Source organism: Betta splendens, chromosome 5 (genome assembly GCF_900634795.4).
Source record: "Betta splendens chromosome 5, fBetSpl5.4, whole genome shotgun sequence".
NCBI classification, from domain to species: Eukaryota; Metazoa; Chordata; class Actinopteri; order Anabantiformes; family Osphronemidae; genus Betta; species Betta splendens.
The window spans coordinates 9,188,202-9,215,634 of NC_040885.2; the positions used below are offsets into that span (position 1 = coordinate 9,188,202).

A 27,433-nucleotide genomic window follows, 5' to 3' on the forward strand; every position below is an offset into this window, starting at 1 on the left:
CGAAGTGTGTCCCCTGCTGGAAAAGACCTGGAACTGAGCACAGGCATCGGAGCTTAAAGGATTTGCTCACGTTTCCTCACGGCAAACGTCAAACGCAATTCTTGTGTGCTTGTTCCCTCATAAGGTCAATTTTTTCCATTTAAATTGCATCAAATGTCAAATTAAAGAGTGAAAATATAGAGTTGATAACAGTTTGAGTCTTTCATTTGATAGGGTCAATTATTTGATATCATAAACTATTGGTCAACAGCAGTTAGACTTATTTATTCACATGAAACATAATACATCTCCTTCAATAAGGCAACACAATAATGCATATACATACAATGGTCCATATGTGTACCATATTTAAAGTCCTGTTGTTATTTTTAACAACATGTCATTCTTACGATCACTAGCAAGTGTAAATAAATACTTCAGCAAGTCATGTCAAAGAGATGAAGCGAGAGATGAGCGTTAGCGGATCTAATGCACAACAACCCGTGACGGACTCTGGTGTTCTGTTGTTATATTCTGGTTATATTTTAAATGTAGCTCTGGTACTAACCAGATAGAAACTTTAACTGCTAGAACAAAAATACTTTATTAAAAAAGAAATTAAAATTGAAACTAGGTTTGACGATACAGCATAAACACTACTGGCATGTTTTATTATTATATAAACAGTGACATCATCTTTAGGTGGTGGAGTACTTAAATGGTGAATGCTTAAAAACATTTTACCTGCCACAGTTATTAGCATGCTGGATGGACTGTACAAAGTGACTTTTGTCCGAGTCTCTTCGCAGATTATACGATTATACTGTCCTCTACAAAGACGTACATCTTTCGGCACCAAGTGACACCAGTGATTAGTCCCGGATCAGAAGCTGACAGAACATTAAGTGACATTCTGAATTAATAACACTGTGGTCATTAATAGTCATTTCAAACACTGTATATCAAGCACATGGGAGTTTTGGCTTGGCTGGACACAGTGTGATTAAAAGGTCTGAAGCCAGGCCTCAAAGCTGCCATTCAAACACAGAGGGCTGCACACTCGCTTGGAATGTAAAGAAAAGTCAGCTAGACAAACAAACAAAAAAGGAAGAAAAACTAAACCTTAACTGGCCACAATTTAACAGAACCTTGATTTATCATTTATAACACTGTTCATAAACAACACACTATCATGTAGTTCTAACATATGTAACATAAAGACTTACTGACGGTTTTATATCACACTTTAACATAGTTGTAACATTATACAGTCTCCTAAAATCTCTAAACAACTTTACCCTTAATTTTATAATATATCATATAAGGAGCATGTGAATAGTTAATGGATGCTGTTAAACACACTGATATATGATTACAATCATGTTGTACTTTGTTGTCCATGTTTATACACCAGGTACAAATGCTTCAGTTCTAGTTGTTAAAAAAAATCAATAAAAACAAATATGTTTGTATTTGTGATAAACAAACAATATATTGTGTACTTTTGGATTATGAATATCCAGGTTGACTAAAAATAATAAGGCAGTGATTACTCAAATCTGTACGCAGGTAAATGTTCTGCATTAAAAATGTTACTTCAGTAAAAGTTCACAAGTGATGATGATACTAGTAATGTGATACTAGAAATCTTAGTTCAAATCACTGAAAAAATTGAAATGATGAATTGATGATCATCAACTTGTAACTATAAAGCTTATTTTAACACCTATACTGATACAGGTGGAGTACAAGTAGGATATTTGTGTGAACCTGGACTATCCAGGGGCTGTAGTAGTAGTGAATGTATAACAAATCCACCACTGTTATGAATTATTATTATTATTATTATTATTATTATTTAAAGGGTTGCATGTCAGAGCTTTAATACAAACTTCAGTCAACATTAAAGTCATGATGTATTGAGGTTATTCCTTATGTTGTAAACATAAATTAACTTATCTCACACCCACTCATCATGATAAAAGACGGCGAGAAACTTGTCAAACAATGTTAAGCAGCATAAACGTAGAGTAGACAGAAGGTAAATATATAAATAGTTAGTGTATTGAAATTAGCTTATGACCGGTTTACTGATAGTAAATTGGCACAAACATGTTTTCATGGTTCCAGCCCTACATTGTCTTGTTCTAGTATGTCAGAACACTAATAAACACAGGGATTAGTAGGTAGAAAGTATACTTCCTACACCGTACCCGCTTCAGATGTTCAACCATTAATCGGATACAATAACTCAGTATTAATGAGAAGGCAGGATGAGGAGACGATCCTTCCTCCAGAAACATCTCCTTTAGTATGTCCTCATAGCAAATAATCCCCCCACTAAAATGACACGGGTCCAAACATACTGCTAATATTACCTGACAGACAATCAACGAGAACACAGTACTTAACACTTCAACAGTACTGCAGTTATTTCATTCTTTGTTACCATGGAGACCACCATTAGTTAGTAATAATGAAGAAAGACTAATTTGCACGTTTTCCCCTACATTAAACATCAGGCACAGTTTTTTTTCTCTTTACAGGCAGGTTTATATCGTTAAGTAGCAAAGAATGCAGAATACAAATCAAAGATGTTGCCTGGAGACCAAACCAATGAATGAGATTCAATCACTGAATCTCTATGTGCTGGACCCTGACCTCTGACCTTCCTGTGAAGCTATAAACACATTTCTCCTTCTTTTAATGATGCAGCATCACAAACACAGATGGAGGGAAGTCTCCAGGGCTCTGAAGTGTAAAAAACACACGTCTGCAGCTAAATTCATCAAAAGACCAAAGATACTCATCCAATACAAACACACGCATGCATTGCAAACACGCACACAAACACACATCTCAGCTGTAGTTGTAGGCGAAGTTGTATGAGCTAGGCTCCTTCGGCACTGGGGGCGGGGCCTCTGGGATGGTGATGTTTTCAAGGTCGAGGAGGCGGAGCTTCATCTCCATGCTGATAAGGGTATCCAGGTCGCTGCGCGTCAGGTCACTGCCCATCTCTCTGCCCAGCAGTGCACACAGTCCATCAGTCCAGATGCAGTACTGCTCCGAAAGCATCACACAGACAAAACTGCTAGTGAGTGTCGCAAGGCAAGAGAAAACACTCAACAGGCTCCATGATAATTGGAGGGAAAGTGTCTGGTTGTGATGATACTGCATGGCAAGACAGAACCAAAAAAGTGAAGCTATAGCCCCTAAAAGCTAATCAATTAACAAGTAAGGTAACAAAAGAGCACAACAGGGCTGAGGATAAGTCTCTGGGTCACAACATGTCAGCTCACCTCATACTTGTTGGGTGCAACAAAATTAAGTGTTTCATCGGGGTCATAGAGCACAGAGAAGGCTAACTCCAGCACCTCCTGTAGGAATAAACAGGTCAAACAGCCATGAGTGAGAGAGAAGGTGGGGGCAAAAGCCACATTGTGGAACTAGAATCACATAAACTCAGGTAATTAAGATACAACCTTGTTTTGTTTCAGAGCACTTTTCTCCTTCATGTGAGGACAGTCCTTCCCAGTCACCACTGACTTGATATCTGACACAGGGACTGGGAGAAACACAGAAACACAAGGTTCTGTAAAGACACAAATTCATACAGCTCTTTGCTATACTGATATTGTGAGTTCACGACTAATTGGAAGAATGAGTCACTTGGAGAAATAAATACTTTTAAAGTGTCTTACTCTTGTCACTAAGTAGCTCAAAAGGCACTTCACCCTGAGGCGATTCGTCAAGGTCCCCATAGTGCAGCACTTTGTGATTCAGTGAGAGTCTGCAGAACCAAAACTTCTCTACAAAGTGGAACAGAACACAACACTTAGCTGATAATCAACAGTACCAGAGCTCCTTCAGCAGGAAAAATGAAACTGATTATATCGGCAGTGTATGTACCCTGCCTTCGGCGGTTCCCCAGTTTGCGGAAGCAGCTTCCCTCACACAGCCGGTTCAGTCGCTGCTGCTTGATGAGCTCTAAGATCTCCGGCTGAATCCTCTCCCGCAGCTCACTGCAGCACAAATACATTATTAGCAACTGGGACGAACACACGGACGCAAATGTGTGCGATACAAAACTGTTTACTACTGTAGGGACGGAGCTGGGTGGGAATTTGAGATTTGAGCGGCAATATAGTCTGTTGCTAAGAGCAGGGTAAAAGGGTGAAATCCTCAGTTGCCAAATGATGTAACACGCTGTCAACACTGCCGAAAAGACAGAAAAAACAAGTGAGATGGCTGCAAACATACATGATAGGTGGAGACTGGAAGTCGTCCTGGCTCATCCTCTCTGACTGACGCAAACGCAGGATCTCCGAGTAGTTAAGGCCTCGCAGTTTATTCTTCAACTGGTCTAAAGACGACGGTTTCATGGCCAGAGCCCTGGTGATCTGTTCGCGGACCACCTGCATCACCTAGTTACACACACACACACACACACACACACACACACACACACACACACACACACACACACACACACACACACACACACACACACACACACACAGGATGAGGGAGTGAGGAATGAAATGAAATAAATGTGACTTTGAAGGCTCAGATGGCAGGCTAGCAAATATAAATTGTATGTAAGACGCGTGCCCAGAGCACATAATCCTAAGCACCAGACCTTGATAAAATCTTCAGCAGTGGCCCTCATCTCCTTCCAGGTTTTATTGAGCAGCTGGATGCAGACGCAGAAAAACTCTTCCCACGCGCGGTCGTGGGTAAAGAACATGGGGTGGTAGTCGTTGCAGCCCTCGTTAGCTAGGAGCAATTACGACAGAACTTAACAAACCTCATCTCGCTGTAGAAATAGTTTGCTTTAAACGCAGCTCATTAAATGACGTAGATGTGCGGCACTTACGCAGTTCTCCAACCTGGAGTATCTCACACAGCATTCGAGTGAGTTCGATGGCGCATCGGCCAAAAGGACATTCGTGCTTGTCTTCCCGGCTGCTGTTCTCCAGGACGATCTGTGGTGAGTGAGCAGACATTTTAGGTGTGGCAGACTTTTCCACCTCAGCATCTAAGCAGAGAATGAGGCCCAGACTAACCCTGATGTATGTGTCCTGGTGAACCTTGGCGAGATACAGCATGTTATCTAGAGCCAGCATCCCGGGAGGAGTCTGGGTGAAATCCATGGCTGGGTTCACATGGTTCTGGGTTTTAAACAGAAACAATGGAATAAATTAGGCAAGTCTGTTAACTTTTTTCCCTAACTTCTTTACTGTAGTTTGAAATACATTCTGCCCAGTTACAAAACGTACAGTGAAACCCAGCATCTTGTAGTCCTTGGTGTACATGGCCTTTCTCTTCTCTGTGCCAGTGGGGTCGTTTTCTCCATCGAAGGCAATCCTACGCAGCTCGAAAATGATATCTCTCTGGGCCTGAGTCAAGCAACGCAGCACAGCATATCGGCTGAGTAACACTTAACAATGCAGCAGCAAAATAAACAAGCCAAACCAGTTGTTAGCAGAGGTTTCATTTTTTACTTAACTACAAATGTGTGAAAAAACACAGAAGGGGTCAAAGTAACCTGTCCATGAAAGAAAAACAAGAACATTTTATTTTCCTACAACTCTGCATAAATTCAACTAAAGGTCGCCTCGAGTCAAATCTTACAGGAACCAGGCTGTTTTTGATTCAGGTTTGATATTTTATAGGACATGCAGGAGGGCAGGGATGAGCATCAACAACATCTCAACATATTATGGGAGTAAACTCTTTAATGTAAATAATTAAATCCTTACCTGATCATTAGGATCCATTTTGGTCATCATCCGCTCTTCCAAAAGGTTAAAGGTCAAAACTTGCAGCACATACAGCTGATGTGCCATTTCTGCTTTAATTGGTCGATTTCCTCTTATAACATGCTGAAAAAAGGAGAAGCTTTGGTTGAAGGCCTTCACAAATGCCTGTTCACTGAACTACACAACTAATTACTTATGGGATAAAATATAATATAAACGTTATATAAAAGTGATGTTTTGAGGAATGTAAACAGTTTTCCGACTGGCTGGTTTCAGTTGCATCAGAGCATGTAATGTTGGCACAGACCCAGGATGTTTCTTTGCTCCAGGAGACAGGAGTGCATCATCCTCAACACTGACATTTGCAGCCAGTTCAGTCAGGCACTTCCAGAGCAGTCAGTGCCAACAGGAATCATTTTCACAGCAGATTTTTGCTCCTCTTCATGGACTCCATGCCATATCAGATTTTCTGCTTCCGTGTAACGAGTCTCCAAGTGAGCAGGCTCCCACTCACCGAGCTGGTTGCTTCAGCCATGAAACTTTTCCACCCCCACCCATCACGAAAGCGAACCGAGAGCCGTCTCTCAAGGAGCGCGTTTTGCAGTTTGGCAGCGTTTTAACGGTTTCCTACACAATCTCTGGGGATCGCTGCTGTGCTCACACCTGAGTGTTTTTCACATCTGTCTGAAAGCTTAACAGCCAGCTTGGTGCGAGGTTGATACTCACATTGAGGATGATGGATCGCAAGTGTTTCTGTGCCAAAGTGCTGGCCATTTCCTGAGTGTAAAAGATACAGCAGTTGAACAAACAGGTCAGATAACATAATATTACTATACAGCAATGTTTGATGTCAAACAATTAGAAAGAGCCTCTAAAGCTATATTTCTATAACTGTTTTGATGTCCCCTTCACACCTTTGCTAAAATATTTTGTAGAAAGCGTCTGTCTGCTGCTGCATCAGCGTTACATGACACAGAAAGAGCCAGAAAGTGAAACAGAACACGGGCTTCGGGGTGGAGAGAATGGTACGAGATGCTGAGGGACGTGTACTCACAGTGAGGTGCTGCTCCAGCGGGTTAGTATAGTCCTCCTACATGTTGACGGGAGGGAGGAGGGACGTGGGTGTAACAGTAATGAAAACAAAGAGTGCACACACATGGGCCATGAGATACAGGGATACATCAGCAGCACAGCATGCAGCGGAACAACAGCATGAAACAGTATCATGTCAAATAAGAATGTCAATGACACACAGCTGTTCAAAGGATCCAGCATGGCTGACGCCCACACATGTACCGCTTTATCCAACAGTCAGACCCATGCACGATTTTAGGCATTAGTCACATCCTTAAGTAAAACACCCAAAGCTACATTAAAGGAAAAATTATGAATAACTAGACTCTAATGGGCTCATCACGCTTGAAACGGGTGATTTATAGTGTCAGTTATTAATTTACCCTGACACATACAATGTGTTTTTTTTTTTACACAGTTCACCCTCCAGTGGTCAACAATAGAAGCTGAAGATGAATGTGTTCAATGACAAATGGTCCTGCAACGTACACGTATCAGCCACATCATTAACATCGACTGGCAGCTAAAGTCAAGAGCATTAATCATGTTGTGACACTGGATATGTATCAGAAACTTCATCAGCCTGACGAGTTCAACGTAGTAAAAATGTGCTTAGCATGCGGAGCTCTAGCATCTTAGAAAGCAGGTTTCCTGGTGTTCAGTTGGTCTTACTGTCAAAAAGTGATAAAAGAAAAAGAAACATGCACAGGAACAGGCTCATGTGCCCAATGAGCTTAAAGAGCGAAATGAGGCCCATCTGAGTCCCACTGAAGTGTCACTGTAGCACAAATTTCTCAGAAATTCAAAGGTGGCTGCGTCTGACATCTGGCAGGATGCACCACGGACAGAAGCCGAGCTGTCGCAGACTTTGATGCTCTGACGGCTGTTCTGCTGTTGATTGGGTCCTGACATTCATGCTGATGGGACTCTGACGCATACAACCTCCACATAGTCGGTGGCCGCGGTGGCAGCAGGCCAAGTAGAGACCTTCAGTGCAATAGTAAAACAAGTGTAGTCTTTGGAGGCCTCACCCTGTGAACTTGCATCATTTAAAGAATATGCGACTGAACTTTTGGTGTCTCATACCAAATGACAGCTTGAGAGTACATTAGGTCATCACTGGGGGAATCAGTACTTATAATGTAGTGTTTCAGCAGATGGTGTTAATGTTGTGGCTGATCGGTGTGCATCATAAAATCAAAATAAGACAGATACATTATAAACTGGTGAATCAACATCTCACCAGTTTATAGCTTTTATTTTAGCACTGTGTCCTGGAGATATTTCTGCTCCACTGTTCTTATTTTGACTCAATTGGACCTAAAGGCAAAGTTAGGTTCACTGTTCCTGAGACAAACCCAGCGTTTACACGGCGGCACCGTGAAATTGTCTCTTCACATTAGCATCAGCTGACAAGTTCGATTTTTCAAGTGATACACGGAGCAAGCTATTTTAGAAAACAACTCACACACGGAGGGATTAAAGCGCGTATGAACCAGGATGAGACACTGCAGTGTGCTGGTGCACTACGTGAGCTGCTGCAGAGTGAGCACAGTACATAGACACGATGGCAGCGATCACACACACTGGACACACATTCAGAGACACTTCCTTCAGGTTTGTACATTTGTTTGGATAGTTCCAATTTGGATTTGTTTCTGTCAAATGACATGCATTAATATATTTGGGTAGATTTGAAAAACAAAGCCAGAATTTGCTTCTTGTGATCCTTTTTTGAACAAACACTTCTAGGTTATGTCATAAACTACTGGGTAGCAGCCATTCAGCCCTTGGATTTAATAAAGAAGAGCGCCTGTATTGAATTTTGTCTAAAAATAAATCCATAATTGCTGCATCCTGCTCGGATGCCTCCCAAAGTCCCAGAAACCGTCATCGTTCAGATAAAGCTGTGTTCCTCATCTGCTTCACTTAGGTATTCTGAATCTGCAGCATAACAAATGTGCAAACTTCAAAGCAAGGTGACTACTATTTCGAGTGAGTGTGTCACGACAGCGATGGCTCTCGGACAGAATCCGCAGCACGACAGCTTGCAGACAGACGTCTATTCATGAGACTGGCCTATTGCTGCAAACATTAGCAGCCAGGATGCGGCAATGCGCCAGTTTTTTACTAAACAAGTGTCAGTCTATTATGGAGGGGTGTTTCTGAGGATGGAGCATTATTAGCTATGACTAGAGATTATGAGCATTCAGAGCGAAAGGTACCGCTCACTGACCTGCCGCCGGTCCTCCGGTGCCTTCAGGAAAAGAGCGTTGATGAGGGCGATGGCGTACGTCTGGATCTCCTGGTTTGACCTGAAGAAATATCCAACATCACAACAACCAGTTAGAAGCACCACGCTCCAGAAACCTCCACACGAACTACAGGCTAGCAACAGCTGCAGTACCAAACGTACGTAGCTGCTGTTGCTTTCACTACAGTTACCAGAAGTGCGTTCAGGATATTTAGAGGCCACACACAAACTAATGTAATAACTGTTAAAAAATAGAATCTAAACACTACGCAACAACACTGTCAAAATTTTAATTTACATGCAATTATTAAAAGTAACAAAGTATTACTTCAGTATTCAAAAGCTAATATAAAGTAACTTATTTCTCTGTGCTTCATTGATGTCCATTATACATCAGTGAGTCACAATGATGTACCAGGTGATATACTTAATCATCCATAAACATATTACCAAAACTGCTGCAGCAGATAGTCCTTAGACAAAAAAAAGTTGATCAGTGGTTACTAAAAAATACCCCATTTCCTTTATACACTAATTTATTTAAAATCTAATTAAAAAACTATCATACTCAGGAAATACCATGTATAAAATGTACTTATTGACCTAGTTTAGATATTATTTAGATATTCAACAGGAACCAAACAACCTAATCCAGCCATCAACTTAATAGAAAAGTTGGAAATGCGTTTTTGTCATTTTGATGGATTTGTTAAACATTAAAACAGATACTGCTGCACCTGTGCTGGTGTTTAGTTGGAGGCCTCTAAGCATCCTGAATGCACTGCTTTAATAGTGCCATGAATCAAATGGCAAACTTCATTACCCATTACATTTCTACCCCTCCACAAGATCAGAGTGCAAAAAAGCCCCTGTGCGTGTGTGTGTGCTCACACTTGCAGGTGCCCGATGAGCTGTCCCACGGTGATTTCCTGCGCCACTCGATGGTAGAGGCTGTGGCTGTTGAGCACCATGCTCTCCAGAATGGCCAACGAGCGCTGCAGGATGGACACGTCCACCATGGGCTGGTTCACGTAGCCAGCGATCTGCATGAGGACAGAGAAGAAGCAACAAGGACACAGAATTCACTGGTGAAATAAAACTGAATAGAGAGTTAGGTAGGGACTTTCAGAAGCACACAAAAGTTTGCAGAAGAAAACTGGCCTCGTACACACTGAAGCAGCTCCAATACAAGGTGTTGCCAGGCAACAACACCCACTCCTTTCCAGCACGTAGGAGGAAAGGAAGGTCAAGTAATTAAATAAAAGTGTGTGTAAATAAAAAGACAGGGCTGGAAAGTTAAATAAACTGTAAAGATTTGTCCAGTGGGATTTCTGTGAAATCCTAAAGTGTCAGTGAGCTGAGTCGTTCCTTTGTTGGACGAGGTACCTGTTTGATGAAGGAGAGTGAGATAAGGTCCCACGACACAATGCCATGATCCATTAGCTCCAGGAAAGCGGTGAGCGTGAAGGCCAGCATCTCACCAAAGCTTAAACAAATAAAACTCAGTCAGTGTGGGTCCCTTTTTTGATCATGCATAATGTGTGTGTCGTGGTTCTGAGACGCCACACTCACTGGGTGCCACTCTCCACCAGACGAGCCAGTGTCCCGATGCCTTCCATATTGATGAACTCTGCGGCAAAGGTCGGGTCTGCCGACAGCTTGGCGAGCTCCTTCAGTGCCTCGAGGCGAGCGTCGATACCGTGTGACTGGATCCTCTCCAGCAGCTGACGGGCAGCGCGAGCCTGTAGATAGTTTGACCTTAACGCTTATTTATCTCAACGGTATTTTTATAAACCGGTTATTTATTGTGTGAAGGTGACATTTTAAAACAGAGGTTGAGAATCAGTAAAAAGGATACTCACCGGTGAAATGGCTAATCGGAGGATGGTCCCATTTTTTATTTCACTGCGGCTCTGGGAGATAATAAAAGGAGGGATGTTGACACAACCTTGGTCCATTGTTTTTGACAATGTCATCCGCACGGGTTCAGGGAGCTCACCTGCTCAGTGATGTAAAGCTGAGGGCCATCAGCGTACCGCAGAGCAAACTGCTCTGAGCCTGACAAGGACCAGCTGGCAGTGGGTATAAATAAAGCAACATGAATTGTTGTGTTAGACACCGACTGTAAAATCTGTGAAACATAATGCACCAGTGTTAAAATACACCACACTCCATGCATGAACAAAAAGGTTGCTCCCCTCAGCAGTTGTGTTTACACGAGTGGCAAAACTGAGAGGTTGTGGAGGAGAATATTCCAGTGGGTGTTCGCGGTGAAGTGCAAAGAATTTTCAGTGTCAAATGAAAAGGGGAGTTAGTGGGCAGATGCAGCAAAGCCAAGAGATGAGAGAGAGACAAGATTTGCATGGAATTCATAACAAAAACACAAGACAAAGCAGCAAATGTATAAAACGCAGAGACAACACAAGCGTCCACAGTCAGAGTTTAAAAGAAAAAAAAGACACATAGAAGTCAAATAATGTGAAGGATCTGTTATTCATATTCAACAGACAGGTCCTATGTCACTGATTAAACTGGCATCTACACAGCTGCACCAACTGGGAGGACGGGGCTATTCTCAGCTTCTTCTAGTCCTGCATCCCAGGCATTCACAGCATTTATTTAAAGGCAGCCAGCAGAGACCTTTTGAATCATTTTGCCTCACAAGGCTCCGTCTACAGGAACAGAAGCGAAGCATTTTTCACGCTTCAGGACGTCAGTATAAATAGGATACTAATAAAATGAGTAACTTGTTGTGTCTGGGCAACTTCTTCCAGATGTTTAATCGACTGCTGAGGTACAGCACAAGAAAGAATTGTGATTTTATTCTTCCTTCAGTCATTTAGTAATTAGACTGAAAGTCAGCGACAACAAAAAATAAACTTATATATCTGCCAAATTTTACAGTATGTGAAACTACTGCTTACCCATCGCATACTTCTCGTATAATTGAGGACAAAGGTCGTTTCTGCAAAGAAAAACATTTAAAATTACAACATTAAATGGAAGAAATTAAACATTAGTCACTGCTATTTACAGCTTGTGGCCATACTGAAAGCTTACGGCGGGAGCATATACTGTATTTTCCAAGCGCATTTGTTTTCTTTATTATTAATCTGTTACGTGTGAAGATTTATTTGTCATGAGGACCACTGCAGGTATTTGCATCCTTCAAAGCTAAAACACAGCATTACTCATTCCTTGCGCATTAAAAACTAATTAAGGCTGTGAATAAATTCAGCCTTTAATAATTCAATTGCTCTCTGAAGGTTCGGCCACTTGTGACTAACAGGAGTTGAGTCACCACAGGAACACCGGAAATGTCAGGTTTTCTGCAAACACAGACCTGGTCCATCTCTATGAGCTGAGCGTTGGCGCCAGGCCACTCGATGGCCACCTTCACGATGTCGGCTGGAGGTGGCATGGCTGTGTCGAAGGAGCACCCTGAGGCGAGAAGGCGTTGGATTTATAGCTGCAGCGGTTCATCGTTTGACTCAATTAGAGGTTATAATCTGACCTTATGGAGACGCACTGAAGGGGTCAATCACTGCCACAGCGCTGTTGTATAGACCTCTGTATCCTCTCTTCTGTGGACACAGAAACGCACACATCGCCCATGTCAGTCCATAGCTCTGGGTTCCTTTAGGTCCAGAAGTTTGCTGCAAGTCTGCATTTTCTTTCCCCTAAACTGAATCTGTCAGCGGTGGATCAATAGTCATGACAGTTTCACAAACAAACCACCCATGTCTTGACTTGCTCAAGTCATCTACCTACTGGTCTGTGGGTCTGTTGTGTTTGATGCCCCAGATCTGTTGTTGCACCTACTGTATCTTTACAAGCTTTTCTGAGTTACGATGTGGAGGCATCAAGCTGTGTCACTGTTTGTGTGTGTGTATGTGTGTGTGTGTGTGTGTGTGTGTGTGTGTGTGTGTGTGTGTGTGTATACACACACATACACAGTATGTGGTGAATTTGATATTGCACTACAGTAACAGAAAGGTATCACATGTTCATTTTGCATTTAAAAGGTGACTGTTAATATGTTAAATATAATAATAATAATTACTATGCTATTTGCCATTAAAATAATTTTAAATGCCTAAAATCACTATGACAACAACTCTATAACTATCTGTTCATAGCAAACTTGAGAAAATGATGCGTTACATAAATAGACACAACTTGCCATCTGCTCACATTGTTCAGCTCATATGTAGATTAAATATTTACAGTATTAGTACTTTTCACATTTGCACAGACAAAGCATTGTTCATCCAGAAGCATTCCCTGCTTAAGTCGTTAGGCGTCACCTGCACTACTGAATTAACTAGGGCCAAGACGCCTGTTAAACTGATTTCGTTATTTGCAGTGACTGCGCTGAAATACAAACGTGAGAACAACGCAGCAGGGACCGGGCTTTGGCACCGGCAGAGATCATTCTCTGCTCTGGCACGAAGGGAGTGTGAAAAGCTGTTTGACAGCCTCCGCTGCTGATTGGAAGGAGGTAGTGAAGAGGAAGGAGAAAACCCAGCAGTGTTCTCTAAATGTCACTCTGCATTCAGGAGAATGAACACTTAGTGTGGCTCATTTAAAGAGAAGTCTTAATCATTACCGAAGTGTTTTAGGTGAAACAAACCCTCTCCCCTGGAGACCTCCTGCTGTTAACGTGCGCTTTCGGGCCTCTAGCAGAATCGTTCTTTGAGTCTGGGTTTTTGTTTGCTTCTATAAATACGTTCTCCTGTGAGTTTACATCAGCGTCGGCTCTGACGTACGACATTGTTTTCCTTTGATCACGCGTAAAAAAAAAAAGTGAATATTTTGTTCTTCAACCCTGAGTTTACTCTGTTGTGGGAACAGCAGCGGTTGTCAGTGTGTCACTGCCCTTCAGACGCCAAACGCTCATGATCAAAGCATCTCAAAGTCGGGATAGAGATTTAAGACGTGCGGTTCCTTCACAAAATCAGCCGCGACATGTACAGTGTGTGACGGCTGCGACAAATGGAAGCGGGCTCTGCACACGATGCAGAGTGAAGACTGCCAATTAAATTCAGACTCCAAGCAGCCATCTGAGAGGGAGACTGGACCGCCTCCGCATCTTCAAGCGCACTGTCCATCACGCCGTGTAGCGCGCGAGCTCCAAGCCGGCCCTGCAGAAAGTTCTCCATAAGTTCTGGTGAGAATTTGCAATTTGCAGCAGTTGACGGCTGACAGGAAACTCACAGAGGGTTAAAAGGCAGGTATCTTGTTATCCACGCAACACTGGATGCAGCTGGTTATGCCCATATTTCTGTCTAAGTTATTAGGAGTCTTGTGTGTTTGTATCTAACGATAAACCATGGTTATCAATGCAGTGAATTGATCCTCATCATGTAAATACAGGCCAATAAATATACTATGACACATCCTCTGAAACATGTAAGTAAGTTCCAAGTAAATAACTGAGCTCTACATACTAAAGCACAACATTTTCCAACAGCTGCTACCTCGGTGTGACAAATGTTTAGTAAAGCTCATAAGCAAATGGCCAGAATGTGATCTCTTTTTTCCTGGTGTTTCTAATAATAGCGATGCAAGAGTCTCGCTGAGCCTGTGATTCGGAGCCAGCACGCAGGCCCTGCACTCAGCAACACCAGCACCGGGGCTTAATTCAGCCATCAACACCTTATTTCTCCAAGATACGTGTAATTAAGGCGATTGGCATGTGCCTCTCGGGTTTGTTTCTCCTACAAAGCACGTGCACGCCGCGTCTGCTCGTCCACGTGCTGGTGTCCGCAGGTGAACGCACGTCCGTGCCGGGCGAAGTGATCGTCACCCAACTGGTTCTGATCTCTGTCATCCAACTGGGCCGCCGCGCAGAGACGTGCGCACGTGCTGCGCCGGTAGCGTAGCAACAGCGGCTAAGGGGCTCCAGCCTCAAAGGAAATCCCACAGCTTGGCTTCAAAAGGACCCCCGACTTCTTCTGCCCCCCGCCAGCCACTTTTCACCGCGACCCGGATGTTTCTGTCGCCATTTTACTATTCTTACAATGTGGCTTGGTGTTTGTGTGCATAACGGTCCAATAAACTCACTGAAGTCGGCTTGCGAAGCGCGGAACTTTTTTTTACGATAGCTAGTTAGCTAACTAGTTGAACATGCGCGGTGCGCCCCCTCCGGTTAGACGACGCTAATGAGGAGGAGAGTCTCGGGGAGAAAAACAACTTGGGCAATTTCGCTTCGCCGTCGTCACTTGGAAACGTGAATCACTTCAGACACAGTTACACGATTGCGACGTGAAATGGGGCGACAGCGCGTGCGGCCGAGGGGACCGCTCGGCGGCCTGCTCGCTGAGCCTTCACGTCAGACGTGGCCGCGGCTCTGCACGCGCTTCTGGTGCCACAACATCAAAACGAACTTGTAAAAAAAAGATGCCGTGGGGCGATTTCAGGCGCAACGGGCTTGTTTTATAGCGACGAGCTCACAGACCGACGCTGCAAAAAAAAAAAAATAAGTGGAAACTCGGGATAATGACTGCATTTTACGCGGCGGCGGATTCCGACCATCCGCTGAAGGCGACACGTACAAACTCACTCGCTGTTGAAGCCAGTAGCAGCGTCGTCCCTCACAAGGCGGCCAGCGTCACCCAGTCATCCAGGCAGCCCCGTCTGCGCCTCCATTGCGGTCATGATGCAGCCCGTCTCTGGGCGGCGGATCGGAGGATGCCCGCACGCGCACCGGCTCGAGCTTCCTCAGCCTCGGAGGATGCACCGGGAGGATACTTGGCTGAAAACGTCGACGTTAAGCGTTACTCACCCAGTGACTGGGCCATCGATGATGCTCTCAGTAGGTCCCCCCCCCCCTCCACTCCTGTGGAATACTCGTGGAAAGGAGACAATTCCACGCCTCATAGGCGGGACACGGTGTAAATGTCTGTGGCTGCAAATGAGCCAGGTCCTTCATCTCTCTCACCTCCTCAAATCAAGTCCAACTAATCTACATGTGAAGAGCGCATTTCTGGATCGCCTTCATAACTTGTCATGGTTCTTTTTTCAAGCTTTTATAAAAAACGATACCATTATTACCATATGCCAACTTTTATCTTGAGGTGTTAGTAGAAAAATAGATGTATCAGTGATGGGTGCTTGGCTCTCAGTTTGACAGTCAGTGACTGACACGTAGAGCACCTGTTAATAGAAAACGTTAACACTTGTAGTTTTTATTCAGTTACGGAACTGCAGCTATTGAAGAAAGACAGTTTTTATTTTCCACTTTACTTTTACATCTCTAGTAATTAATGTCCTTGAAGATACATGTTAAATAAGTGTATTGATTTGCCAGTACACTTATTTATTTATTATTGCAAATTGACTTCATGGCCCTAAAATAGGCAGACGCGGTCCTGCGTTAGTATTGTGTCTGTCTGTGTATCTGCTGATCAGGACAAGAATACTTTATCTGAGCCAATAACATGGTCATGCATGTTACATTTTAATGAAGTCTGAACATGACTGGAGATTCTGCATCACACCACAACAGGTTAGAGGACCATCACATTCACAGCACAGTACGCTTTTATTTAACATGAAAACCATGTAAACGAGAACATCCACAGCGTAAACGGAGCAGGTAACACTGGCTCACCTCATGGATGGCTGCTGGTGAAAGGTGGCAAACACACACTGCAACTCAGTACACTGATGATACAATTATTACAAATTAAAAACAGCTGAATGTATTTAGCGCCATGTTACATCTCATGCATGACAAAAATAGTATTTCTCATAGAACGGTCTCATCAACAAAGACAAATATACCTTATGTCCTATGTTCAACAGGCACAGACACTTAAACCTTTGCTCTGGAAAGTTCAGGCTTAGTATTAGACTCAGATTATGTGGAAAAACAGCATAGTTTTATTTTAAATGTTTCTTTATATAAAGACGTACTAGCTGCATTTCATCAGTTTGGTTTATCAGGAACCTAAACAGACATTCACCAAAAAATAGGAATAACTATGTGCTCTTTTACACATTTATGACTCTTTAAATATTTGGATGTTATCAGTGAGATATTACAGCACATGTTTTGTCATGTTATTATCAGATAAACTAACAAAGCTTCAGTAATAGGTGGCGATATATAATCTGACATCTCGGAAGGAGAATTACTGACATGCACCATTCACTGCATCAGAGACGTAAACTGACATCTGTATCAAGAAAAAGCAAACAGCTGGCATTAAGGCATTGAAACCACAAACCCACAGAAGAATGTGACTGCAGGGGTTCAGGGATACAAAAGGTCTGGGAATGATCAGGTCATACATCGTTACACTCACTGAAACACACAACACTACTGTAGACCAAACAAAGACAAGATGAGTCGCAGATATGACACATTAAGAAAAAGAGGAAAGGTGAAACAACATGTTTACTATCAGGTACTTGGCCGTAAACTCAAGACTTTTAGAGGTAGGAAATGGGCATCAAAGAAAGAGAACAGGCCCTGACACTTTCAAAGTCTAAGACAGTAAAATGTCACTTAGACCAACCGTAAGCCTAAATATGAACCATATGTAGCAGTGCAGCAAAATGAACTATCCAGTAGGTTATAAATGACAATTGGCCAAAGAGCACCACAACTCTAGACTACTAAAATATCTTCTGGTATTAGTAACATGAGACTATTTGACAAGCATCTAATTTGCTTGTACATGTACTGTACAAAAGAATTCACAGCTTTCCAGCCAGTAACAGTACGATGATGGTGCAACACTACAGTATTTATAAAGGAGATTAATTAAAGGCCACATTGTGAAGTCGGGTGCTGCACATTTTGTGAGCTGTTGACACAGTCAGCTTTTTTAATTTTTAGTTTTTAAGATTACCTGATGGACAGGCTAAACAAAATACTCCGCTGATTACAATCATCACATTAAAATGACTGTTTCATGATATATCTGCAATTAGGATGAACAATTATGCGCTGATGCTTTTTCCTGACAGGGATGCACTAGGTTGACTAATATAAGCGTTTGGTGGTCATGAGCATTTAATCATCCAGCAAATAAGTACTGAAGAGATAAGGGTGATGGGATCTCTGGCATCAAATCATTACAGTACATAAACAAGTACAATGATCGCCAGCACAAATGGAGCTGCTTCATATAAAATGCAATTCATATAAGCTCTCAATTCAGCTAAGGTTACAGGCCCACAGGTTCAGCAACTACGCCATGCAGATGACAGTCTTGTCCACTGTCTTATTTAGCATCCAGTTATCGAAACATAACTTCACACTTGCATACAGTACATACATTTTAGATTACATTACAAGTTACCAAAAAACGCATGTAATCTTCTTCAGCAACTATTTAAAACCCTCACCTCTGAGAGTCTTAAATATAAATAAATTAGGGAATATTTATTATTAAAATGAGTAATATCTGTGTGCCAAAATGTTTTTTTCAGATAATGAATCATTAGTTTAGGAGCTTCAACTGAAATTATGATTATGCAAGTATCAAGCAAAAGAAAACACTGGCAGATTACAAAATGACAAAGGGAAAGGGATGCAATAAAAACAACTTCTATGGTGCTAAAGATGTTGATATTGTGTGAACTGTACTTTAACCTATAGGTTGAGAAGCTGTGTTAAATAATGTCTTTATTATAATAAACCATGAGCCAACCATGTCTCCCTATAATTATATTAATAGAGCAACAGTAATTACATTTTTGTACAGATTTTGATCATATCCTTTAGAATGAATAAAACACTATTTCTATTCCTGCAAAGTGACTCACAAGGAGGTAGCTCAGGACTGACAAGAATGGCCAGAGCCCAAGTTCACGTCCAGAGTCCCGTGTAGGGGTGGAAAAAATAACAACTTCGTTTAGGATTACTTCTTGTTTTATTTTTATTTTTAGGTGGTATATAGATGGGTGAGCTTGTGTGTGTGCGAGAGAGAGAGAGAGAGAGAGAGAGAGAGAGAGAGAGAGAGGCGCTGCTTGATTGCTCTCTATTAAACCAACCCACTATCTTTCATCTTGACTTTTATTGCGATTTGGCTGTATACAATTAAACTGAACAAAATTAAACTAATTTATTTCAGTGCCATGTGTGCTTGAACCCAGCCATAAAAAAAGCTTATGGTTGCATTCAGACTGAATGTTCTAAAGTTTGATCATATATTGGCACAGAAAAGAAATAAATAGCCAGTGTATGTATTTATGTCACTTGTACGTGAGAAACCAATGCGATATATCATTAATTAATCTAAGAAATTTGACCATTTGTCCATGTGGTATAGATTTTGGGCCAATGGCTGTGAGCATTGTGTGGCGTCATTTCCTGTTCTTGATGTTTATCTCTGTTTCCAAATCCCTTGACTGTTTGCACAGACATTATTAAACTTAAAGTAATGCAAAAGGTACATTAAAGTGATACGGAATATCCACACATATTTCCATTAATGGCAGGTTGTTACTGTAGTTAATTCTTCTTTAATTTAATATAATACTTTTCAATTATTAAACTGACAGAGCATTTTTTTAAATCAAAAATGCTCCTTACTTTTACAGAAACAGAATATGCAACAGGTCGGGACAGAATGAGTCCATTTGAAAACAATGTGACTAGGGTTCAATCAGTCATACTGTATTTACAGTGATTCATATTTACAATGTCAGACTTCCTCTTTCATGCTGGTGAGTTGAAAACCAGTGTCATTTAACCCACAATAGAATATGAACACTGGCTTGTTCACCCTAGGAGGACATCTGCACTAATGTATCCCTGTGACGAGTGTCACAAACAGTAATATACATGACTGCATATTAATATAGTTTTATATAGTCAATATCCTCTCATACATATAATCATTTAATAAATGAGCCTAACTTGACCCCAGGCTTCATCTTGTTGGGATTGTTGGGTATAATTGAATATATACTGGACTGTCTGGCAGGAATTAAGCTGACACAGCTCTTTTCCCGAAAGAGACAGTGAGATGAACAGGGAGAGAATGTGTGAGTTAGAGGAAGATGGCAAAGTGGGAAAAGGATGAGATGTACGGTTGTGCGGTCACTACCACTCTGCATTATCCCAGGCGTCCTCAGAGGGTTTTGTGGGACTCTTCTTCGTCTTACCCTCTGAGTTCTCCCAGTTGTTGTCCCAAGCCTCCCAGCTTTCGCCTGTGCTGTTTTTGTTGTTGGATACGGCTTCAGAGCCCCAATTGTCCCAACTGTCAGAGCTCTTCTTCGCCGAGTTATCAGCGACGGTCCAGCTGTCACTGCTGGGAGATTTTTTGGCCTTTAAGGAACTGTTGCTACCAAAGGTTTCCCAGAAGTCCTTTGACACAGGCTGGCTAGAACTGCTTTGATATCCCTCAGTGGCATCCATGTTCTGGTAGCTCTCTCCAGCAGACCTGATCAAAAGAAAAAAAAAAAACACAAAATACACATTACATAAGAGATTAATTCACACAACATGAAACAAATTCTAAATGGAAAATTAATCTGAAGCTGCTAATATTACCCATCTTCCGGTTTTCCAGTGAAAAGATTGGTTAATTTTGCACCAGCCCCCTGAACCTGAGGACAGAAAATACATACAATGTACTATACAGTGACAATTGTGCAACTAGAACTTAATAGACCAAATGTTTAAAATAAACAGTAAAAGCTTAAATCACATGATTACCTATTACACAATCGAAATATTACGCTAAATAAATTAATGCAGTAGCAGCAGTAGTAGTAATAATAATAATAATAATAATAATAATAATAAGCTGTATACATTTTCTACACAGTACTCACCACCAGATTTATAATGGCAGCAAGAAAAACAAGACATTATATTTAGTTAGATTTGGTAAAACATTTCTCAACATTCTAAAACCAGTCTCCTATGGAGGGGAACCGCCCGCAAATATCAATTATGACACCCTAATGCAAGCAGACATTGGATCAGAACCGCTGGTACTCACTCAGGAGACTGGTTTTGAATGTGTACAGAGTGGCAGAGACCTGCCAGTCCTACCTTGTTTGCCAGCCCAGTGATGCTGACACTCATTTCATCTAGCAATTTCCCATCTTTCACCTGGACAAGCCAAATTTATATTAAACACAAATAGAAACTGTAAAATCAATCCAAACGGATGATTTTTTGAATTTGAAAATTGTGATTAAAGCATTAGTTATGATCAGTTAACAAATTAACTATAAATCAACTCCAGAATTAGTCAGCTACAATTTCAAAATTTCAATTTGAGACAACTGATACAAAACCATTTAGATAACTTACATAAGCAATGCCAGCTGAACATTAAAAGACAAAAAGCATTTTGTTTACATGTCAGTCACTGAGCCTTTCCATCATCTCCATCTACAAACTCAACCACTGTACAGCATTGTCCCTTTATCTATTAATTAAAATTACTTTTATTCTTTAGCTTCATCTTTGACATTTATAAAGCATGTGTTTTATTTCCTTTTATCATCTTTTTATTTTCTCATTAGAAGACACATTAGGGAGCTACTCACTTGACAGGAAGAGTTAAAGCACAAAAGCAGAAGCATTTACGTGACAAATACTCACCATTACTTGGGACTAACTGAATCGGTTTGCTTCATATTTGGCCAAACACAATAAATATTTTTGCTGCATACACTCAAACACAGTGCATGTGTACAGCCAGTGAGCGGTAACTGTCAGATGAAGAGCTCCAGTTCGTGTCATTTGATGTTCACAAATTTCATCTAGTAATTGTCAACAAAAGCCAGGACCAAACGTTGACATGTGTTTTAAAGTCCTAAAAATGCCATTTACGGTAAAGCTTTGTCCAGTGACTGTGCTGAGACTTCACACTGAGTCTCACTTATTCCCAAATAAAGAGCTCACAGCTCTATGCTTCTGTAAATTTCATGGTTGAGTCACTTAGTGAGACAGAGAAAGATACAAGTTTTCGATAATCCTTTTGTCGTTCAGTGTAAACTGGCATAAAGCAGATAGACTGGCGACGTGGAAACTAGCACATTTACATCTGAAGCTGTGTTTTGTTCTAAATTGCGGCATCCCACCACCAATACAACAACTTCAAACATCAATGTTACCTTTGCCTGGGTAGGTCTGATAACATTCTCATTTATTGTCTGTCCTAACTCTGTGGCCTAGTTGGGAGTCAGAAGGGAGAATTTACTTGAATGAAACGCAGTTTAACATTCAAAGTAGTGCAAGACACAAAGCTGCTTGTTCTGCAGTTGCAAGAAGTGACGGATCATTCTCATTCACCATGACACTGAACAAGCACTAGAGGGTGTAATGTTTTAAAGACTTGCATCATCATCAGCATGAATAAACTTCTGAAGCAACGGCGCATACATATTATTTGTGTGTCTTCTGGTAAATCACAAGCAGCATTAACACAGACTAAATCTGTCCATAGGATTCTTTCCTTTGTCGCTCAGTAGAGTAGTACCGAGTCAACATGCACATGTATAAAACGCATCATTACACCTCTATAGTGCTGTTTGATGTCACCACAAAAATGTCATGCATGAATGAATAAAAGGTTTTTCAATGAATGTGCTTAGTTTAACCTAGCTGAGAAGGTGAAGATGACAGTCCACAAATTGTTTTTTTACTGTTACAAAATTGGAAGAAAGTAAAAGGAGTGTCAAAAATAAAGAACATGGACAATGTGCATTTAAAAGAAAAAGAAAAATGTGGAAATGCTGCATGCAGCTGGTAACTGCTTTACCGGTTCTGGGGGCGCTTTATAGCCCCTTAACTACATCCAGAGGGAGCGCAAAGAAATATTAAAGGTAGTAACAGTTATTACAGCTATAATTTTAAATCAGAGAATTGGAGAGAGAAAATTGTTAGAAAGCCCAGAGTTTGTGAGCACCAAGACTGTGAAGAAAAAGTGGACTACTCTGGACACCAGATAGCGAAATTAAACCTGATAATGTTTAGAAGCGCAAATATGATTAAAACTAGACATACCTTTAAGGTCGCTTGGTTTGCCAATTTAGTTGTCTGTGGCGGACACAAATAGATTTTAATAAAGCAGGTGTTGCAGAAATTCTGACACAGATTAAGAGATGCACAAAAATAGAAGCCTTCACTGCATTAACATACTTACATTATCTTTTGCAATAGAAGCAAACTTGCTAGCACCGACAGTAAAATTGCTCCAACCCTGCCGAAAGATCAGAACAAATGTGTCCCTGGAGAGATAATCAAAACAAAAGGTAGACCTCTTCCTCAAGATATTTTTAGTGACCTACCGAATAAATAGAAGACATGGCGTTGTTCAAAAAGTCATCCTCCTTCTTCTCTGTGGGTACTGTGTTGCCAAAGCCAACATAACGATTTTCCTGATTGCCACTATAACCCCCTCCACTGACGAGGCAAAAAACAATACATTGTTGCCTTATACAGTAAAACTTAAGAGTCAACAATAAAGCAAGTGTAAAGAACAACCTCTACCTCCTACCTCTGATAAGAGTTGACATCGTCACTTAACCAGTCTTCAAAAGCTTTGTCACTAGATGTAGCTGAGCTTTGACCAGGTCCCCCAGAGCTTAAAGAAACACAATTTTGCAATTTTGTTACTTTGTATTTACTACTATATTAATAGATAGGTCACAAATACACATGATGTTTACTACCATATAAGTAAAAAGCAGGAAACAGAAGCACTACTAGTGTGTGGTTTGTGTTCGGGGTTTAGTAGGTTACCCATAGCCAAGGTTGGTTGTAATAAGAGCCTAATCGAGCCTAACCAGCAAATAGGGTTTTTCTGCCCATCATAAGCACAAGAAAGCTACATATATGCTGGTATTAAGAGAAAAGTGAATTGATTTCTTTAACACCTACCTAGATTTTATTCAACAACAGATACCCAAGCAGGTATATGCACTATTGCATTTCTCATATGCATATGAAGCAAGACAATAGGTACAACTGACTCTACAAATATAAACAGGCTACACTGTGGCATAATGTCATGAAAGTTGTGCAAGTGTATCCTTTAATACATGTTCAAGATGTCCTTCACACTTACCGATGAGAGGATGAAAGGCTGGTCTTTGGTTGAGGAGACGTCCAGTTTCTGGCAGGGGAAGTCTCAATGGACCACTCCTTGCCCTCTGCTAAAGTTGCAACCTGTCAAACAGCATTGGAAGAGTAAATTATTTGTATATGCAAGATCTGCAAGAAAATAGAATATGTTTTAACCTTTAAGTGTACACAGCTCACCTTGTCCCTAAAGAGTGCAGCAGCTTTGCTGTTGTATTTCTCCTGTAATGTCCAGTTAGGATCGTAATCATCTTGGAGTTCAAGAAACAGACGAAATCTTCCATTTCCCCCTGCTTTCATCTTCTCAAGCTCAATATCTTTCCACTTGTCCATGGTGACAGAGCGCACAAAACTGCAGGGTGGGATAAACTAATCAATCTTAATTTAATGACAACAAATGAAAAGTAGATAATATAAAAAATCTAAATGCACAATATATACAAAAAAATATTTTTTGATACCTTACTTTCTAAAACCTGCAAACCTGAATAGTTCTTTACACGTGAGCTTATCAGATACATCGCATGTGAACATAACCAGTTCTTACCTGAGATGTACTCCCAGGCCCCTGTGTTTTCCAGAGCACTCAAGACAAATCCAGATTCCATAGGTCACACTAACCCACTGAGGGTTAAAGGCCCCACATTCAAAACACAACTGAAAAGAAAATACAAGAGATGGATAATTAAACAATTTTCCTTTGTTTGAAATGTTTCCTTACTCTGCACTCCAGTGACAGTATACAAGTAAGGTGAGTGAATTATGTTACATGAATAAGACGCTATGAGCACTTACGTTATTCTCATCCTGAGTTCTCACTTCCTTGAGAACTCGTCTTGTCCTTGGACTTGCCATATTGACACACACTGAAGGAAATTTGTAAAGGAAATTCATATGTTCAACATCTTTGCGCAAAAGAATATGCTCAAAGTATCTATGTAAATCTAATCTAAACAACATAACAGACCCCTGGGAAATAATCTCTCTGGAAACAAGATTGTTGCCAAGCTCAATATTAAATACTAAAGGTCTGTTTTACACATATAAAAATATATAATATAATATAATATGCCTGTACTTTTGGTGAAATGTTCCCTCAATTCAGCAAATAAGTGCTTTGTTTTTTAATCAGACCAACAAACACAGAGCTAGTAGCAACTGATAAAAACTGGTTTGGCAAGAAACCTTTGCATTTGCTACGTCCCTTGGTATGTCCCTAAAGGTTTTCTTTCTTGCTTTAAGAATATGAATTATCAGCAAAACATGAACAGACCTTGCTTAAAGCTGCATGAAGTATCCATGCTAGTAAGGATAGATTTCCCTTATTTCTGTAAATAATAGTTAATAAATTAATGTTCTCATTGTCCTTACATGAATGATATTATCCCAAATCATTGACACTAACTCAGAAAATTATACTTGGTCATTCTGAGAATTTAGATATGGTAGATGAGAATCTTAAGATTGTTTTAGCCCTTCATTGTCCAGCAAAGAGGGGATTTCTGAGTTCCAACTGATTATTCAAGAATATATTTAGTGAATAAACTAAATTTGTTCCAAAGAACTACGTTGACCCTATAACTTGACACTGTAAGGAATAACTTTAAGCAATACATAAGTACATATCTTTAACTCTAAATAATCTTTCAACTTCATGTATTAAATGTGAAAAAGTTTAGTCACTAAAATCTGGTCTGGCCTGAACTAGCTTGAACGTAGAACTGCAGTCGTGTCACATTCGGCTTCACGTATAACAAGCATATATTAAGTTACGATAACATTAATAATGTATTACATCTAAAAACGTAATGACAACATTGCGATGTAAATTTGTCGTTAATTAAGACATGATTTACGAACAGACATCAAAGCTCAATCTTAATTGTTTAGTGATTTGATTGGTAGCTAGCTGCCGATGCTAACGCTAGCATAGCTAAGTTATTAGCGTTCACCGCGCTAACAGATTCGCTAACTTACCTGCCAGAGACTGATTAACAACAAGACGCTGTGTTCAGAGGGTTCGTTGGCTCCGCTGATAAAATCTAGAAAGATTTTTTTTTCTGTCGCGGGCGTACAGCAAATGCCAAATTGCCACAGTCTGTATCAGGCCGACAGATTTGTATTTTTAAAATGGACTGCTGATGTTAAATGCCGGTAGCCATGTTCCTGTTTGCATACGTTGGCAGTGCAATGCATTGTGGGAGCTCGTTCGCCTTTTCTTCTTCTTGTGCTTTTTTTCCATTTAAAGGAACCTCAGGAACTGTCATTGCCACCATGCAATAAATTAATGTAATGAAAAAACTGGAAAACAAGACAATTACCTTTCACTTGAAACCAAATGTAATGTATGTGCTGTGTAGCAACACAGACACAAGGGCTGTTCAGGCTTTACTAAGTTGATAATAATGATGCTTTTTATATTCAGTATAACTTTATCTCAGATATTGTTTTTGACAGGTCAGATGTGAACAGTGACTAAGTAACAGGTTTAACTTATCACAATTAAATGACACCTGTCAACTAAGCCCTAATAAATGTAATACAGTGATCAAAAATGCAAATCTAATCTACACGTAAATAAAAAAATACTCATCTTTATTTGGAGGTTTGGTATCACTGTACAAAATCATATATGGGCAGAGTTTGACACTTTCATCATGGGACGGAAACTCCATAAACAGAGCATTTAAATTTTGCTCTTCATTCGCTAACATTCGTTTCATTTCAGGGATGTGACAAAAACAAAGTAGGCTTATAACATGTGCAAAAATGTAGCTAAAATCCATGTCCTCCAGTGATTGTCCTCAATTAATTGTTAAGTTTGCATGAGACGTAAAATGTTACATAAGCTTAATTTTTTTTTATAATAGAAAATTTCAGAAGTTTGTAGCATCTCAGTAAGATGGATAACACTCCTCTCAGAGGTGGTTGGCGTAGTCCTCTCCATTGTCTGCAGTGGCCACAGTTTTGGTGCGTTGGGTTTGTACTGAAGCATATAGATCAGACATGATGGAGGCGGCCTCTGGGTTGTCCTCATCTACCTTGTCTGACACCGAAGGCTCCACTAGCTGAACTACATCTGAGTACTGTGTCTGGGGAGAGCTGCGGCCAGACTGTGGCCTGGGAGGCTTCAGGGTCAGGTTGGCATAACAATCCTGAGATTTGGACTGAAAGGGAAGCAAAAAACAAAACTCCTTACCAAAATTATCCACTGTAAGGTAATCCAGCTTATGTGCTGCTGCCCTTTCTTTCTTTTTTATTATTTCATCACATTATTTTTTATTATTTCATCACATTATTTCA

The 27,433-nt window shown here is 40.8% G+C and overlaps 2 protein-coding genes across 12 annotated transcripts; both read right to left on the bottom strand.

Annotated features, from left to right (window-relative positions):
• Nucleotides 1-243: 243 nt before the first annotated feature.
• Nucleotides 244-15,951, bottom strand: elmo2 (engulfment and cell motility 2). 5 transcript variants are annotated; one of them, XM_029151605.3, is made up of 23 exons: nt 15,627-15,951; nt 12,584-12,653; nt 12,413-12,510; nt 11,994-12,034; nt 11,069-11,141; nt 10,932-10,982; nt 10,642-10,811; nt 10,456-10,555; nt 9,961-10,112; nt 9,052-9,130; nt 6,796-6,831; nt 6,468-6,518; nt 5,742-5,864; nt 5,259-5,378; nt 5,046-5,150; nt 4,856-4,964; nt 4,619-4,755; nt 4,240-4,403; nt 3,889-4,001; nt 3,681-3,788; nt 3,462-3,544; nt 3,279-3,356; nt 244-3,039 (listed from the first exon to the last, which is right to left on the bottom strand). In XM_029151605.3, exons 3-23 carry the CDS (start codon nt 12,488-12,490, stop codon nt 2,839-2,841), a joined length of 2,172 nt encoding a protein of 723 aa, XP_029007438.1. In that variant the 5' UTR covers nt 12,491-12,510; nt 12,584-12,653; nt 15,627-15,951; the 3' UTR covers nt 244-2,838. The 5 variants fall into 5 exon arrangements, with proteins under 5 accessions (XP_029007438.1, XP_029007437.1, XP_029007439.1 ...); XM_029151604.3 differs by having other exon boundaries at nt 15,635-15,950; XM_029151606.3 differs by having other exon boundaries at nt 9,967-10,112; nt 15,635-15,946.
• A 559-nt stretch (nt 15,952-16,510) lies between these two features.
• On the bottom strand, nt 16,511-26,328 carry arfgap1 (ADP-ribosylation factor GTPase activating protein 1). 7 transcript variants are annotated; one of them, XM_029151628.3, is made up of 14 exons: nt 26,108-26,328; nt 24,926-24,996; nt 24,678-24,787; nt 24,311-24,482; nt 24,117-24,217; nt 23,547-23,633; nt 23,338-23,452; nt 23,193-23,249; nt 23,054-23,086; nt 22,809-22,838; nt 22,162-22,218; nt 21,089-21,148; nt 20,582-20,637; nt 16,511-20,471 (listed from the first exon to the last, which is right to left on the bottom strand). In XM_029151628.3, the coding sequence occupies exons 2-14, from the start codon at nt 24,983-24,985 to the stop codon at nt 20,132-20,134; spliced, it is 1,278 nt and encodes a 425-aa protein (XP_029007461.1). In that variant the 5' UTR covers nt 24,986-24,996; nt 26,108-26,328; the 3' UTR covers nt 16,511-20,131. The 7 variants fall into 7 exon arrangements, with proteins under 7 accessions (XP_029007461.1, XP_029007463.1, XP_029007464.1 ...); XM_029151630.1 differs by lacking the exon at nt 22,809-22,838; XM_029151631.1 differs by lacking the exon at nt 21,089-21,148 and having other exon boundaries at nt 20,582-20,631.
• Nucleotides 26,329-27,433: the final 1,105 nt, after the last annotated feature.

Excerpts from the sequence above, each read along its gene's own strand:
- arfgap1 (XM_029151628.3), bottom strand. The coding sequence starts at position 24,985 with ATGGCAAGTCCAAGGACAAGACGAGTTCTCAAGGAAGTGAGAACTCAG. Across the intron at positions 23,634-24,116 it reads AGCCTTTCATCCTCTCATCG|CTCTGGGGGACCTGGTCAAA; the intron begins GTAAGTGTGAAG and ends TGTTTCTTTAAG. Across the intron at positions 23,453-23,546 it reads GATGTCAACTCTTATCAGAG|TGGAGGGGGTTATAGTGGCA; the intron begins GTAGGAGGTAGA and ends TTGCCTCGTCAG.
- elmo2 (XM_029151605.3), bottom strand. The coding sequence starts at position 12,490 with ATGCCACCTCCAGCCGACATCGTGAAGGTGGCCATCGAGTGGCCTGGC. Across the intron at positions 11,142-11,993 it reads ATACGAGAAGTATGCGATGG|CTGGTCCTTGTCAGGCTCAG; the intron begins GTAAGCAGTAGT and ends ACCCACTGCCAG. Across the intron at positions 4,965-5,045 it reads ACCAGGACACATACATCAGG|ATCGTCCTGGAGAACAGCAG; the intron begins GTTAGTCTGGGC and ends CACTCACCACAG.